The sequence below is a fragment of the Cavia porcellus genome, unplaced genomic scaffold, assembly GCF_034190915.1.
Source record: "Cavia porcellus strain 051 isolate PalLab524CR breed Dunkin Hartley unplaced genomic scaffold, mCavPor4.1 scaffold_29, whole genome shotgun sequence".
In the NCBI taxonomy this organism is placed as follows: domain Eukaryota; kingdom Metazoa; phylum Chordata; class Mammalia; order Rodentia; family Caviidae; genus Cavia; species Cavia porcellus.
Window position 1 is genome coordinate 38,108,433 of NW_026947512.1, and position 17,889 is coordinate 38,126,321.

General features: G+C 37.0%; 1 protein-coding gene across 2 annotated transcripts in view; it reads right to left on the reverse strand.

Annotated features, from left to right (window-relative positions):
- The window catches only part of Tex15 (testis expressed 15, meiosis and synapsis associated), an 82,111-nt gene that overhangs the window by 23,052 nt on the left and 41,170 nt on the right, over positions 1–17,889 (reverse strand). For both annotated transcript variants that reach the window (XM_063239678.1, XM_063239679.1), the window contains exon 5: positions 4,792–5,029. In XM_063239678.1, coding sequence (XP_063095748.1) covers positions 4,792–5,029 — 238 coding nt within the window. The remainder of the gene's footprint in view (positions 1–4,791; positions 5,030–17,889) is intronic.

Genomic DNA, 17,889 nt, shown 5'->3' on the forward strand with positions numbered 1-17,889 from the left:
ATGGTATGCAGGAACTCTCTGCACTAGCTTTGTAATTTTTCTGTCAATCTACAAGTAGTCCAAAATAGAAAGCTTATTTTAAACAAAAAAAATTATACAGAGAAAAATCTATCTCAAGATATTCTTTAGCCAATTGATAATATTCACAAATCAAACAGATAAAAAGGAAAAATAACCATGCAAATGGCAGAGGACATTAAGAGGAAATTCACTAAACATAGTGAACAAATATAGAGTCCAGCAAAAGAAAGTATACTTCAGGAAAAGTAGTACGGTGTTACCCTTGTAATAGAGGATGCTAGAGGGTGTCACGAATCACAGAAACCCCACTACACTGCCAGTCTTTAGAGAAGGAATTGAAAATGCATGTGTAGCAATCTGAATGACTGAGGTTATCTGAGCAGCAGTTTGATGTACTAATAAATGCCTGGTAGCTCATGGCCATCACTTTGAGCACCTCTTGTAATTGTAAAGGCAAAAAGTAAAATCTCATGATGCCTCAATAAATTTAGTATTAAAATATTTACACTAAATATAATATACAAGTTTAGTGAGGATGTAAGATAACAGCTGTGCTCACATACTATGGGTGGAAAATCAACTGGTACAACCTTTCTCAGAATAAGCCTCTTATTATTTATTTATTTTCATTTTTTTTTGTTTTTATTGGTACCAGGGATTGAACTCACGACTGCCTGCTTACAAGGCAGGCGCTTATGCTGCTGAGCTAAATCCCCAGCCCCAGGATAAGCCTCTTAATCTGACCAACAGGAACAAATTAATTCTCAGTGAACAGGGGCTCAGTGGGCGAGCATGTGCTTTAGCAAGTGGCAAAAAATGTCTTAGCATATAATCAAACATTTGAGAACATATTTACAAGGATAATTAAAGTATTTAAGAGTTAAAACAAAACCTTACAGGTTCCAACATTATGAAATGTGTTAGGCAAATTCCTGGCATACTGAGGCCAGTTTTAGCTCTCAGCATAGTAGCATCTACCCTTTCCAAACCCCTGGCACCTCAGGGTGGGCAGCTATGTGTGTCCTGCAGCAGCTTTCACATCATTTGTAGGAGGCAGAAAGAGCAGTAACAAACACTAGGATGTGTGTTCTGGTAACTAATCGCTGCTTCTCATAAAAGGTATACACTGAGGCAGTAGCCCCTGCCACTGTCCTTTTGAACTAAAATAATTTTCAGATTGAAAGGACTAGTGTCTCCCATCTCCTACTCCTCCTAGGAGGCAGACATTGGAGACTGTGACATTTAAAAGCAGACATCAGGGACTCCATGTAAAGTTCAGTGGTAGAGTACTTGAGCTAGCATATGCAAGTCGCTGGATTTGATAGCTGCCATTGCCAAAACAAAAACCAAACCAATTTCACCTCCCCCAACCCCCTACAAAACCTCATTAGTAAATGTATCGAGGAAAACAGAAATCACTAAGCAGAGACAGGCTCAGAAAAGGACCTTAGGAGACACTAAGGTTGCATTTTAGACTGATCTTTGTCAGAAACGCATTCTACAACAATAAAAACAAAAACATCTGAAAACAATCACTATTAAATTCAAATGTTCAAGGAACAACAAAAACCACTTAGTATATAAAGAAATAGGAGATTATGGCCCACTGAAGTGGGGAAAAATAACAACAGAAACTGCCTATGAATAAAACCTGAAGGCAGACCTATTAGGCTACAGATGGCTAATCCTTTTTAGAGCTTTCAATGTTACAAAGACCCCACTGTAGTATGTGTCATAGGTTATGCACCATTGCACTAGACAAAGATTTCAATATAACTGTCTTAAGGAACTCTAGATATGGGGGAAATCAAGTGAGTAATACATGAGAAAAACAAAACTATCATTAAAGAAGAGAAAACCTAACAAGAGACTAGAAAAAAATCAAGTTATGAGAAAAAACCTGGACAATGAACTTTATTTTGGTAGTTCTGGGCAAGTAGTGAACACTCCTAACCTATGGCAACTGAATATTAATAAAAAGTTCAACACAGCAAGAAGACAAAACAACATAAAGATTTACACACCTAGTAACAGACTATCAAAATGTTTGAAGCTATGCTTGTGTTAGCAGCACATACAGAAAATGTTTGAAGCAAAAACTGACAGAATTTAAGGAAGAAATATTTGTACAATAATTGGAGACTTTGAAAACCCTCTCTCAACAATGGGTAGATCCATCAAATAGATTAGTAAGGAAAAACTGGCTAAAAACACAAAATACACTAATTAGATATAACAGACATATGTAGAAACTATCTCCAAAGAAGCATACACACAAAATGTTGTCCATAACAGACAATTTGGTAGGCAACCAATTGAGTTCCAACAGACTTAAAGAGATAAATAAAATATAAATTATATTTTCTGAGGTTAGCAAGCCAACAGTAGAAGGAAAATTGGAAAGCTCACAAATCTGTGGAAATTGAAACAGCCAATCACTAAAACAGAAATTTAAAAAAGAGATGAAAGAAAGTGAAAAAAACCCCAGCATACTAATTTTTTTTTGTTTGTTTTTTTTTTTTTTTTTTTTTGTCTTTTTGTTTTTTTTTATCGGTACCAGGGATCGAACTCACGACTGCCTGCTTGCAAGGCAGGTGCTTATGCCGCTGAGCTAAATCCCCAGCCCCAACCCCAGCATACTAAAATGTCATAGTGAAAGCAGTGCTAGGGAGAATTTATAGACAAAAAAGGCATATATTAACAAATAAGATCTCAAATCAGTAATCTACACAAATAACTTTACAACTTTAAAAAGTAAAAGAAGAAACACATCCAAAACTTAGCAAAAGGAAGAAAATAACATACATCAGACCCGAGGCAGCACAACAGGGAACACAAAAATACAGAGAACTAAATGACTGTTTTTTTTTTTCCCAGTGCTATGGACTGCATCCCAGGCCTAGAGCGGGGATGGCAAACTTTTTAGAGCTTCAGTGACATAAACAGCCCACTGGGGTACATATGCACAACTATTGTCTTAGACTATGTGAGGCAAGTGCTCTTCAGTCCCATACCTAACATAAATTCTTCTCAAATTTTTTCCAAAAATGAAAGAGAGAAGATTCTTAAGTCATTTCAAGAGGTAGCATTAAAAAAGGGAAGTTAACAAGTGTTGGTAAGGATATGGAGAAACTGATACCTTTATGTACTCTTGGTAGGAAGTGTCAGAAAAAAAGAAAAAAACATGATGGTTTGTCAAAACTACTGGATGTGGTGCTGCACGACTGTAATCCCAGCACACGGGAGGCTGTGCAAGTTTGAGGCCATCTTGGTATACACAGTGAGTTCAAGCCCAGTTTGAACTACATAACAAGGGCCTGTCTCAAAAACTAAACAATGATAACAAAAAAACCAAATGGAGCAAATAAAAAACTACACTAAGAAAAACATTTTACCATATGATCCAGTCATTCCACTTCTGAGCACACTCAAAATAATTAAATGTTAAGGTATTAAAAGCTACATTTGGGAGGGGCTGGGGATTTAGCTCAGCAGCATAAGTACCTGCCTTACAAGCAGGCGGTCGTGAGTTTGATCCCCGGTACAGATAAAAATGAAAAAGACAAAAAAAAAAAAAAAAGATACATTTGCACAGTTATGTTTACAAAAGCATTTATAATAGTCAAAATGTATAAGTCAAATGTTTACTGACACATGAGTCAATAAGCAGGATAGGAAATTCTGACAATAGAGATGAACAATGACAACACATTATGTTGTATGAAACAGATCAGTTACAAAAAGAATAGAGTAGTACTATATGTCAAATTATGAGCAGTACCTAGAGAAATCAAAATCATAGAGACAAGCAATAGAATTGTGGTAGATGGGATGGAGAAGGGGAAATGACAGTTACTGATGAATGGGAAAAAGTGCTGAGTTTGCTAATAAAGATTACTGGAGATGTATTGCAATGATAACTGAACAACAATATAAATGCATTTAAAATCACTGAACACTTACAATCTTTAACACGTTAAAGTTTTGTTGGTTTTTACCCAATAAAAAAGTTGGGAAGAAGCAACAGCATATTTGGATAACTAGAAAGAAAACTGTCCACACTGTGATAATCCAGTTTATCAGTGGTAACTGGATTCATTTCTTTCTTCTCTTAATCTGGGCATTTTATCTGGGAAGTTTAATGTTTCATAAGCATTTAACATGACTGTATAAGCATTTTCACATGTTTAAAAACTCTAAACCGAATGGCAATTAATACATCATACTCCAGATAAAGGATATATGGTAATTTCACCTTACACTAAGGTAGGCATTTATGTTACTACTTTCTTCTAGTAGAAACATTAACAATGCTTGACAACCACTCCCATCAAAGTACAAGTAGTTCAAAATTCCTGTGTACCATGGTTCCAGCCATGGCATAATTATTCAAAATTAATAAACTGACACTGATATAATATTGTTTACTAAACTGTTAAGAGTTTGTATATATTGGAAAGGCAAAAACAATGAAGTCTTTATTTGGCGTATTGCTTTGTGCTATTGTCAAGTAGAGTCAGAAATAGAAAATTCCAGGCCTGGGATGTAGACTCAGCAGTGTAGCACCTGTCCAGCAATCTCAAGGCCCTGAGTTCGATTTCAGCTATCAAAAAAGAAAAAAGGAAAAAAAAGAAATAAAAAAAATTCCAAATGTTGACAACTAAACTAATGTAAATATTACAATTCAATGCAAATACTAACATATTAATAAGAAAAATGTGTTCAGGTCAATTTAAGTCAAACTGTCCACGTGTGCTTTATGTTACCTACCTTAAAAATCATAATACTTTTCACTGTACTGTTTTGACTATAAGCATAATTCAGGGCAATATCGACATGTCTAAATAAGTAAACTCCAAGAAGAGGATTTCCTAGTATCTTCAAAGTAGACGCTCTGGTACTTAATCCATTCTGGTATATCTCTTCTACATCTCTTTGAGGAAGTGCTAAAAAGCAGAAAAGTTCTTCAAGTTCTCTTCCATGTCTTCCACTCTCACGCATTTCAGATCTAAAGCAAGATAAATGATATATAGTTAAATAAAAACTTTCAAGAATATAAATATTTCAGCTTACCACAGCTAGAGAACAAAGAATATATTAATAGTATTTGGAGATATGACTACCCCTGACAACAAGTCAAGCTGAAAAGTCACTGAAGATCAAAGTTAAGATTACATGTTCAGGACTTTTGGACCAAATTCTGTCCAGGCTAGTAATAGGAATAAGAACTAATGTTTCTTGAGTGCTTCTAGTATACTGAATATAAAACCATAAACTTTGCATGTATTTTTGTCATTTTGTTCTCAAGAAGTAATTATTGTTGTTAAACTTCTAAAATGAGGATCAAAAAAGATAAAATTTGCCAATATGGCAAATTAGCAGGGTTGGAATTGACAGGTAGATTTGCATTATTTAATTAATTTCTTTATTTAAACAAACTGAAGGTTTGTGGCAATTGTCATTATTTCCAACAGAATTTGTTGACTCTGTGTCTCTGGGTGTTACTTTGGTAATTTTCTCAATATTGTAAACATTTTCATTTTATTGCATCTGTTATGGTGATCTATGGTTAGTGATCTAAAATGTTACTATTTGTTTTGGGATACTGTCATGGCTTGTACCTAGATGCTCCTTGTACACCCCCTGCCCCTCCGCCAATCCTCATGTGCTGAAGATAAGCCTTTCAGAGGTAGCTAGTACTAGAGTGTGCAATGCTGGTATTAAATTTTGTGATGTTAGGTTTAAGTTGTATGATACTGGAGTTTAGAGTGTGTGATTACCAAATTAGTCCAATGATTGGCTAAACATAGTTCTGGGCATTCATCCCTGTAGATATGATACAAGGGACAGAAAGAAGATCACTGATTGTTATTTGTGGTTTACTGCTTTGCTGATTTGTTTCTCCTCTGTGATGCCCGCTCAGCTAGGCCATCTTGCCTCAGACTCATCCAACTAAGACCTGAAACCTCTACAAACTTTGAACTGAAATAAATCTTTCCTCCTTTAACTCTGGATGCTGGTATTTTGTCTCTCAGCAATGAGAGGAGCAACTAAGACAGGTACTATAAACTATGCCCATATAGAAAATTAGTTTAACAGATAAATATTCTGCCTCTTTTGCTGACCAGCTGTATTGGTCTCTGCTGCTCCTTAGACCTCTGCATTCTGAAATATAATATTGAAATTATAAATAACTCTACAGTGGTATCAAGTGTTCAAATGAAAAGAGGAATTGTATACTTCTCACTTTAAGTAAAAAAGTTTAAATGATTAAGGTTGGAAAGGAAAGAATCTTGAACCCTGAAACAGGCTGAAAGGAAGGCCTCTTGACAAAGAGCTGAGTTGAGAACACGAAGGGAACATTCTTGAAATAAATCTAATGTGTTATGCCAGTGAACACATGAATAAGAAAAATTTTTATGGTTGATACTGTATATAGTTTTAGCGGTTTGGCTAGATCAACAGCTACAACACTGCCTCATGCCAAAGCTTAATACATGGTAAGGTGTTGATCAACTCTCCAATTACATAGAACAAAACAAGTAAGTGTTATGGCTTCTATGTGGATGTCCTCCAAAGTCGCCTGTGGTCACAGGTGAGGCTTTTTGAGGTGGATGGATTTAGGGTGTGTGAATGTGGATTAAGGCTGTGATGTTTTGGAATTAAAGGTTTGTGGTACTGGATTAGACAGATCACTAATTGGTTTATCATATTTCTGGGTGTGGGTAATGGGAAGCCCCACCCTGGGTACTTGGGGCACCACTCAAATGGTTTATAACTGGATGGGATAAAAGGAGAAAACAGGTTTGTCACTTGCTGCTCACTGTCTCCTGCCTCCCCTGCCATAGGCTACCATAGGCTGCTTTTTTCTCTATAGTGGCCCTCTGCCATTCTACCCTATCTTGGAGCAACTGTCTAGCCAAAACAAATCTTTTCTCCTTTAACTTTGGGTGTTGGGTATTTTGTCTCAGCAACAAGCAACCTAGACAGCAAAGAAGTTACAGAAAGAAAACGTGAAGATAATGGAGGCTGATTCATGAAGTTTAAAGAACTGTCTCTATAACCTAAGTACAAGGTAAAGCAGCAAAGTGCTGTGGAGAAGCTACAGCACATTACTCAGAAGATGTAGCTAGGATAACTGATGAGGGTAGCTCCACTAATCAACATTTTTAAGGTACATCTTTATAAAGAAAATTATATAGTTGTCCTATTATAGCAATAGGCACTCTAACCTTTAGCAACCAGTACTCTGACGGCTACCAACACTGAGGTGAAACACTCTACCAGCAAAAATATTATATCTAAATACTGACATGACTTCAAGTTTTCAGCTCTAAAGTATTTTTAAATTAAGGTATGTACATTGTTTTTAAGCTATAGTGGCATCACACACTTATCAGACTGCAGTGAAACGCAAATGTAACTTTTATACCCACTGGGAAACCAAAACTTTCATGCTTGCTTTATTGGAAGGCCTGGGAAATGAAAACACATCTCTGAGATATGCCTGAACATACAAGTTCTTGTCTCTTAGGTCCAAAACTCAAGTTTTTGTTAATATGAAGGGAAGAATGTACATTTTATAAAGTTTTACATATAGTCTTTAATTATTTATACGTATTTCTGTATTTATACAGAGTGTGATACATGGTCAGTTACTAGGGACACTGCTCATTCTTCAAAGATCTATGTGACAAGTAGATGAAGCAAGGTAATATTTGATTATACACATCCATCTTAGCAATAAAATTATGAATCCATTTTCAGGAAAGATGATACTCTTAAGTACAGATAATCCTGATTTTACTTTCATAACAAAACCGTTTTAGCATGCAAGACATAAAACCCTTCTCCCAAACTGGCAGGTTAGGGTGCTTTAATGGGCTTCTTAGGAATAGGAGTGGCAGCAACTGAGACATCAGGAGGTACAATGGAGAGGCCTAGACACCAGGACATAAATGTGTTTCCAAATGATTAAGTACAACTGACATGCTATAGAGTTTAGCAAAGGTATACATACACCACAAAAGGAAAACTTCTTAAAAACAACGCACTTCTAAAAGGTATTCCTGAGAATATCTTTTCACAATTTGTAAAAACTATACCATGCACATAAGCAAACTTGTTTTATTTGCAAGAACTCACCAGGCCTGCAGCTGCCTGAGTTCCACCTAGCAAGCCAAAAGTGCGTCGCGGTGAACTCCAGCCCACTGGGAAGCTTTGCTGCTTTCCTCTGAGACTGTTAAGGTCCCGCCCAGCCTCCCACATCCCTGGAGGACTTGCCCAGAGGTCCTGCTGGGCCAATCAGGGTCCCTCCCAGCAAGTCCCAAAGGGCCCGCAGCCACCTGCATTCCACCTGGCGAGCTGAAAGTGTGCACAGTGATTTCCAGCCCAGGGGGAAACTTTGAGGCTTCACTCCAAGATTGCTGAGGCCCTGACGTGTGACTCCAAGTGGCTGGAGGCATCTGGTAGGGTCTGTCTAAGGACCACCACTCAACTGGGGAAACTCCCTGCAATAGGGACAGATGTTCTCAACACAAGAAACAATTGAGACCTTCTCTTCCGTTTCCCTACAGGAATATAGGAAAATGACAAAATGAAAGAGCAAAATACAATCTCAAACCTCCAGCCCATCCCAAGTGTCATGGTTTATGTGGGTGGCCCCCAGGCCTCATGTTTTGCATTATTCATTTGTGACTGGTTCATTGTCTAGTGCTTGGATTGGGGGAGTGTGTGCTACATTGGCCTAGGGATGGAGCCAGGATGTAATATAATGGCAGGAAAAAGGTGTGTCTCACTCTTTTGCCAGTTTCTGCCTTGCTCTTTGCAGCTGCCATGAAGTCAATTGAGTAGACTAAAATCTCCAAAAACTGTAAGAAATAAACCTTTCCTTTCCTAACTGTGGGTTTCAGGTATTTTGTCTCAGCAACAAGTAAAAAGTAACTAAGAGAATTTGGTACCGAGAGTGAGGTCATTTGCTGTGACTATAGCTAACCATGTTTTTCAAGAGGCTTTGGAAATGGCTTGTGGGCAGAGTTTAGAAAGGTTCAGACATGTTGCCTGGATTCACAGAGCTAGAGCAGCTTAGGCTGTTCTATAGCGGAGATTCTGGTTACAGCTCAAGAGACCAGAAGGCTGATAGGAAGCCTCATGGTAAAGACCAGGCTTGGGAGGTTTCTGCTGGGAAGAAGGACTGCACTGTTGTTGGACTCCCCACCATGTGTGTTATGGCTTAGCAGAAAGTTTGTCTGCATTTCGCTCATGCCCAGAGACTTTACCTGAGAATCAGACAAAGGACAATGGACTAATTAATCTGGAAAAGAAAATTTCAAAGCAATCGAATGTTGAGGCTGTGGCATGGCTATTGTTGGGGGGCTTTTAGCTAGCTTGATGTTGCAAATCAAGAGGAAAGAGCCCAGCAAGTTTGGCAAAAAAAAAAAAAAAAAAAAAAATTCCAGGAATGCTGTGGATTGAAAAGACAGACTTGAGACTTTGATTGCTGAGGAAAAACAAAAAGATAAAAGAATTTGCACACACACAGAGCAACACGCTCCAGAATGGCGACAGAGGCCACATGAAGTTCCAAAATGGTGGCAACATAGAGAAGCTTTTCTTCACAATCAGGTTCACAGAGCCCAATGATCCAGGCAATCAACCCCTACAGCCAAGAGAAGAAAAAGCCTGGCTACTGCTCCAGCTAGCAGCAAACCTTGGCGGCATCCACATGGTGCTGATTTTAGATGCAAGGAAAACGCACAAATTCTAAGGGTAAGATGGCTTCCACCTCGATTGCAAAGGGTCTGGGAGGCCAAGCAGTGTGTCCCTGAGAAGGCAGTTTGTAAAGATGTAAAGGTAAAGCCAAAGGTGCAGTGGAGACCCCAAAAGTTTAAAAAAGCCAAAAAATGTGGATGATCCAAGAAAAGCTGCAAAAAGCAAGCAGAAAAGATTTAAGAGAAAAGCTGTGAGAGCTAAAATCCCTAGAAGTGCCACGGGGGTGAAATCACCCAAGACTTTTGGAGCTTGCAAACAGATTGCTTCAAATGCTGTGCATAAATCTCTAGGACTTAATGTTTGTCCTGCTAGATGTTACACTTGCTTTGTTTGCAATGCTTTATATTCCCATTTGTAACTTTTGAAATGGTAATAATGTTTATCTTGTGCCTTTGCATTTCAGAAATGTTTAACCTTGTTTCATTTGTACAGGGGGTTATAGTTAAAGAGTTTGCCATAGATCTTGGAGGAGACTTGGGACTTAATGCTGAAACTAAGGACTTTGGCAACTCATGGAGATGGACTAATTTTTTTTTTCTTTTTTTTTATAGAGGATGTACATGAGTCCTGGGAGGCAGGGGCAAAATGTCATGGTTTATATGGGTGGTCTCCAGGCCTCATGCATGTGCACTATATATCTGTGATTGGTTCATTGTCTAGTGCTTGGATTGGGGGTATGCATGCTACAATGGCCGAGGGGTGGAGCCAGGATGTAATATAATGGTAGGAAAAAGGTGTATTTCGCTCTTTTGCCAGTTTCTGCCTTGTTGTTTGCAGCCGCCAAGAATTGCGGCCCAGTCATGCCATGCTGCCTTGGAGTCAACTGAGTATACACTAAAACCTCCAAAAACTGTAAGAAATAAACCTTTCCTTTCCAAACTTGGGGCTTCAGATATTTTTTCTCAACAACAAATAAAAAGTAACTAAGACACCAAGCAAGCCTAGGAGGCATAGACATAGAAGAAAATGTAAACCATACATATGGAACTCCTGGAACGATAGCAACTGAAGTAAAGAAACAACCCCAGGAAGCTATAAAAGAACTCAGATCAGAAATAATCTTCCATGTAAAAGAAATGTTGAATGTAATGAAAGAAAAGCTTAACACATCTAAAGAAGACATTGTTAAAAAATTAGAGGAACAATGCAAAAAGATGGAAACATTGAACGAACAATGTAAGAAACAAACAATGCATGAAACAGATTCAGAAAGATACACAAGAAATAAAAATTCCATTGAAAGCTGGCAAAACTGCCTCAGTGAAAGTGAAGATAGACTTTCAGACCTCGAAGACAAGATTGCAGCTTGTGAACAGGAAAGATCTTTTAAAAATAACAAGGAATCAGGAAATAACTGAACAGCTGAAGATGATACAAAGAAAAACATAAGAGTGATAGGTATAAACGAAAAAGAAGGTGACAACACAAATGATATCAAGAGGTTATTTACAGAATAGCTAAAAATTTCCCAAACTTGAGAATGGCACCTGGCATACAGATCAGTGAAGCATACAGAACCCCAAATAGCCATAACCAAAATAAAACTACACTGAGACATATAATAATCAACATCACAGAAATCCAAAGTAAGAACAGAATATTAAAAGCTGTTAGATAGAAGAGACAGATCACCCATAAAGGAAAGCCTATCAGATTCACAGCAGACTTCTCAACACAAACAATGAACTTAAGAAGAGCATGGAGTGAAGTATTTCAGATCCTAAAGAAAAACGACTTCTAACCCAGACTGATGTACCCTGAAAAACTGTCCTTCAAAATGGATGGAGAAATAACATAACTCCATGACAAAGAACAGTTGAAAAACCTTATGACCACCAAAACAACCCTAAAAAGAAAGACATTCTAGATAGACACATAGGAAAAAACCACTAAGCAAGGCAAACAAACAGAGTGGAAAGGTAAAGAAGCAACAGCAGAAAGATAACATGTCAAAAATAAACCAATATATATCAGTCATAGCCATTAATGTAAATGGCCTCAATTCACCAATTAAAAGAAACAGACTAGCAGAATGGATCAGAAACAGCATCCAACCATGTGCTGTATACAAGAAACCCAGCTAACCCAAAAGGAAACTCATAGACTGAAAGTCAAAGGATGGAAAAGAATACTTCATGCAACAGGAACCCCCCAAAAATCAGGGGTAGCTATTCTGTTTGCAGACAATGTGAACTTCAAACCAAGAATGATTAAAAGAGATGAAGAAGGTCACTACATAATTAGGGGAAAATTTCAACAGGAAGAGATAACAATCTTAAATATACATGCACCAAATTTGGGAGCACCCAGCTATACAAAACAAGTATTAACAGAAATAAAAAATCAAATAAGCAGGAACACAATTGTAACACTACAATGACACAAAGAGACAGATCAACTAGACAGAAAATCAACAAAGAAATAACAGAACTGAATCACACCTGTGAACAAATGGACTTGGTGGATGTACACAGTGTGTTCCACCCAACCACATAAGAATATACATTCTTCTCAGCAGCACATGGGACATTCTCTAAAATAGACCATATACTAGTACACAGAACATGCTTAAGTATATGTGAAAGAAGTGAAATTATCCCATGCATGTTACCAGATCATAGTGCCATGAAACTAGAGATTAATGACAAAAGAAACTGCAAAAACTCCACAAACACATGGAAATTGAATGATATACTCCTGAGCAATCAATGGGTCACAGAGGAAATTAAACAAGAAATTAAAAAATATTTAAAAGCAAATGAAAATACAATACAACTTACTGGAACCTGTGGGACACATGAAAGCAGTCTTCAGAGGGAATTTTATTGTGGTAAATTCCCACACCAGAAAAACAGAACAAACACAAATAAACAACCTGATGTGACACCTCAAACATCTAGAAAAAGAGCAAGTCAAGCCCAAAGATCAGAGCAGAAATCAATGCAATCGAGACTAAGAAAACAATACAAAAAAATCAATGAATTAAAGAATTGGTTCTTTGAAAGAATAAATAAAACTATAAGCCCATAGCCAACCTTATTTTAAAAAGGAAAGAAAAAACTCAAATTCATGCAATAAGGAGTGAAAAGTATGAAATCACTACAGACCCCGTGGAAATACAGAAGATCATCAATACCTATTTCGAAAACCTCTACTCTCATAGGCTTGATAACACAGAAGAATAGACAGATACTTAGAAACATGAATTACCAAAGATGGATCAAAAAGATGTAAAACTGCTGAGTAACCCAATTTCAATTAATAAAACGGAAAAAGGAATTAAAACCTTACCAACAAAGAAAAGCCCAGGTCCAGACGGATTCACTGCGGAATTCTACAAGAAATTCAAAGAAGACTTAATTCTGACACTCCTCAAACTCTTCAAATCAATTGAAAGGGAAGCAATTTTCCCTGATTCCTGGAAGCAAATATTACTGTAATACCAAAACCAGAGAAAGACCCAACCAAGAAAGAGAACTACAGGCCAATCTCACTAATAAACATAGATGCAAAAATTCTCAATAAAATACTGGCAAATAGAATTCAGCAGATCATCAAGAAGATTATATACCACAACCAAGTGGGATTCACTTCAGGAATGCAGTGACGGTTCAATATACACAAATCAATAAATGTAATCCACCATATCAATAGAGCAAAAATAAGAATCACATAATCATTTTAATAGATGCAGAAAAAGCTTTTGATAAGGTCCAACACTCATACATGATGACCTTACAAAGACCACCTATTCCAAATGGTCTTTACCTCAATAGGATAAAACCCATCTATGACAAACCAACAGCCAGCATCATATTAATTGGTCAAGAATTGAATGACGTTACCCTAAAATCAGGAATAAGACAAGGATGTCCATTATCACTACTCCTATTCAATACAGTGCTGGAAATACTAGCCAGAGCAGTTAGACAAGTGAGGGAAATAAAAGGAATAAGGATAGGAAAAGAAGTTGTTAAATTATTATTATTTGCAGATGACAACATACTCCACATAGAAGACACCAAACTCCATTAAAAGACTCCTAGGTGTAATAAATAAATTCAGTAATTGTCTGGATACAAAGTTAACACTCAAAAATCAATAGCATTCCTATACACAAAAAACAAACTCACAGAGAGAAATAAGAGAAGCCACATCCTTCACAATAGCATTCAAAAAAATGAAATATGAGTCAATCTAACAAAAGAAGTAAAAGACCTATTCAGGGAAAACTGTAACACCCTGAAAAAAGAAATTGAAGAGGACCTCAGAAAATGGAAAACATTCCTTTTTCATGGACAGGAAGAACAAAATTGTGAAAATGGTCATTGTCCCAAAATTGTTATATAGATTTAATGCAATCCCAATCAAAATACCACTACATACCTTGCAGACCTAGAAAAATAATTTCTAAAATTCATCTGGAAACAGAAAAGACCTAGAATAGCAAAGATAATTCCGAGTAGCAAAGGCAAGGCAGGAGGCATCACAATCCCTGCCTTGAAGTTATTGTAGTTACTGTAACAAAATCAGCATGGTATTGGAGTAAAAACAGACATGAAGATCAATGGAATAGATTAGAAGATACAACTACAACTACAAACAGACTCAGCTGCCTTATCTTTGATAAAGGGGCCAAACACATTCACTCGAAGAAAGATAGTGTCTTCAATAAATGGTGCAGGAAAAATTGACTCTCCATATGCCAAAAACTAATACTAGACCCATGGCTATCACTATATACTAAGCTAAACTCAAAATGGATCAAAGATCTAAGTATTAAAACAGAAACACAATCTGTTGGAAGACAAAGTAGGTAGAAATCTTGAAGACATAGGGGTAGGTACAGAATTCATTAACAAAAATCAAACGGCATGGGAAATACCTCCCAAAATCAATAATGGGGATCTTGTCTTACAAAAAAGTTTTTGCATGTCAAAACAAATCTCCAATAGAGTAAAAGGGAAACCCATGAATTTTGAAAAAAATCTTAGTCAGTTGTCCCTCAGACAAAGGACTTCTGACTAGAACATATTAAAAAAAAAGTCAGATCCCCGAAATTCAAAGACTCAATCCAAAAATGGGCATCTGAAATGAATGCACAGTTCTCAGATGAAGAAATACAAACGGTAAATACATGAAAAAATGTTCAACATCACTGCTCACTGGAGAAATGCAAATTAAAGTCCATCTCCCTCCAGAAAGAATGGCCAGGATCAAAAAAACTACCAACAACAAATGCTGGACAGGCTGCGGGGCAAAAAGGAACTCTAAGGCACTGTTGGTGGGAGTACAGACTGTTGCAACCACTGTGAAGGTCTGTCTGGAGTTTCCTCAAAAAACTGGGATTGGAATATGCCCAGCTATTCCACTTCTGGGCATATTCCCAGAAGAATTGAAAGCATTGTATCACAGTAATATATGTGCACCATGTTTATAGCAGCACAATTTGTGATAGTCAGATCTTGGAAACAACCTAAATTCCCACCAACTGAGGAATGGATAAAAAGATGTGGTACTTTTATATAATAGAGTACTACTCAGTTATAAAGAATTCACACTGAGATATTTATGAGTAAGTGGATGCAACTTGAGACCATACTTACAAGCGAAATAAATCAAACTCACTTGTGTAAATACTGTATTGGCTCCCTAGTGTAAGAAATGGTAAGAGTACATCAGATACCGAATCCTCAATAAATACAGCAAAAGGGTAAGAATCTGCTCAGAGGGGGAAAAAAATAATATCTCAAGAGAAAAGTAGGAAAAAGAAAAAGGAAAAGAAAAAATATCTAAATTTGTATAAACACATTTAGGATAGCTAAGATGATTGTGTTACAAATTCTGTAAGTTCGTAAAACAAAACAGTTAACACTCATAGTAATGGAACAATTTTGCATGTTTTTTTCCGGTGACCTGGGGAACTCTTGAAGATTACTATGTAAAATATCAACCATAGTGCTGCTCCTACCACCTTGTTTTGAAGGCCTATATTGTCATTGTTTTGGGCTCTTTGCTATTATTTGTCTTTTTTGTTTCCTGATTTCCTACTAATCTGTTTTGTTTCTTTAATAGAGAAAGAATACATGTATACATGTAAAGACTTACACATGCATAAAACTTGTAAACAGTTTACAAGAATCGGTTATATTATGTATGATGAACAGCTACTTTGAAGAAAAACTGACATTATGGTATCCATTGCTGATTCCATATTGTCATGCTGTGAAATCCAGTAATGCTTCCGTTCTTTGTTCAGAGTGGTTTTAGTTTGCTTTGTATTGTTTAATTTCAACATACCTGGTATGGATAGGTATTTTCAAGAGAACAAGAAATACTATGGCAGCCATTGTTGATTTTCCTATTGTCTGGTTTTGAAGGCCTCTCATGCCTTCATTACTCTGTTCTGATCAGCTTTATACTATTTTGTTTTGTATGAATTCATTGTGTGTGAAGATATAGACAACAATTTAGGGGAGGTTTGGGAAGATGGCATAAGAGTAAATAGCCTGTCTGAGAGAAACAGTCCAGATGCTGGAATACAGCATTCTGAAGAAGACAAGAAGGAAAGAAGTGGGTCCCCTCAACCTAAGAAGAAACTAAAGTGAGAAGTGAAACTCACTGAGAAAGAAGAAAAAAAAAAAAAAAAAAAAAAAAAAAAACCAACCAGAAGAAGGCAGTAGCTGGCAGCGCTTTCACCGGACCCAGAACCACCACACCAAAAGTGCTGCTGGAACCCGAAATGCATGGGCACAGTGAAGCTGGTGGCTAGCAAGCCTGAAGGCTTTGGCAGGGAGATGTAGTGGCAGAGGGGAGCAGCAGACCCAGAACTTTACATCCTTTTGCTCAAAACTTACAACCTTTAACTTCTGAAGCAGAAAGCTCAAAATCAACTCATGTTAAAAGTCATAGTTACATTTTTATGTATTCAGTATTGTGGTAATTTTATCCTATTTTATTAACTGCATAAATATAGAAGGCTTAAATGAGAAAAGTCACATTGATAAATTACGGAAGTATGAACAGCACAACAAATGAGTGATAGAAACAAGATTAGAATTTTGTGTATCTCTTGCACTTTGGCAAATGCTATGTAAGTACTATGATATGACAGAGAACTAGACAAAACAGGTGAACAATGGGAAGACAGGGTATGGATATGCTGAACAAAGGAATGAGTCTTATCCTGGGCAGGATGGAGCAGTACTGGCATGTGATTTTATCATGTCAGAATAGTGTGCTGTGCACATGTGGTGGCACACGCCTCAGGAGGAGGCAGGAGGATCACTGAGAGTTCAAAGTCAGCATGGGCTACATCAGCGAATTCAAAGACAGCCTGGGCTACAAAATGAGACTCTTTAAAAAAAAAAAAAAAAAGAACAGTGCATAATTTAAAATTATAAATTATTTCTGGAATTTTCCATGTAATACTTTTGGTCTAAAATAACTACGAATTAAAACTATGAATCAGGGCCTAGAGCTTTATTTTATGTTTCATATAATATGAAACAGATAGTTAACAAATTGGGATTCAACAAAGTTTTAAAAATTTGCTAACTCAAAGAACATAAGGTGGTATATTTTATTGTTGCTCTAACAAATTAGCAACAACAGTGGATTAAAAAGATTTGAATTTACTATTTTATACTGTTAAGTCCAACAGGGCCTCACTCAAGATATGTCTGGACTGCGTGTGTTTATGAGGTTCTAGAGGAGGATCCTTTTCCTTGTTGACCGAATTCAACTAATAGTAGTTGCAGCACTGAGATACCTGTTCCCTTGCTAACTTAGTACTCAGGGCTCTTCACAAGCCTATTTTTCCTTAGCTCCTAAATCCCCATTCCCATCTTCAAAGCCAGCAAAAAGGCAGGCTTGGTCCCTCTCAAACTCCTTCCTCTTCCACCTCAGGTCTGAGGCAGGAAGACATAGTTTGAGATCAGCTAAATTACATACCAAGTTCAAGGCCAACCTGGATAATCTTGTCTCATAAAACAAAAATGTCACTTTTTTCCTTTCCCTCCTTGATGATCTACTTTTCTCCCTTCTTCCATTTTTAAACAATTATTTCATCCATTTCTGAGATACTGGGGATTGAAC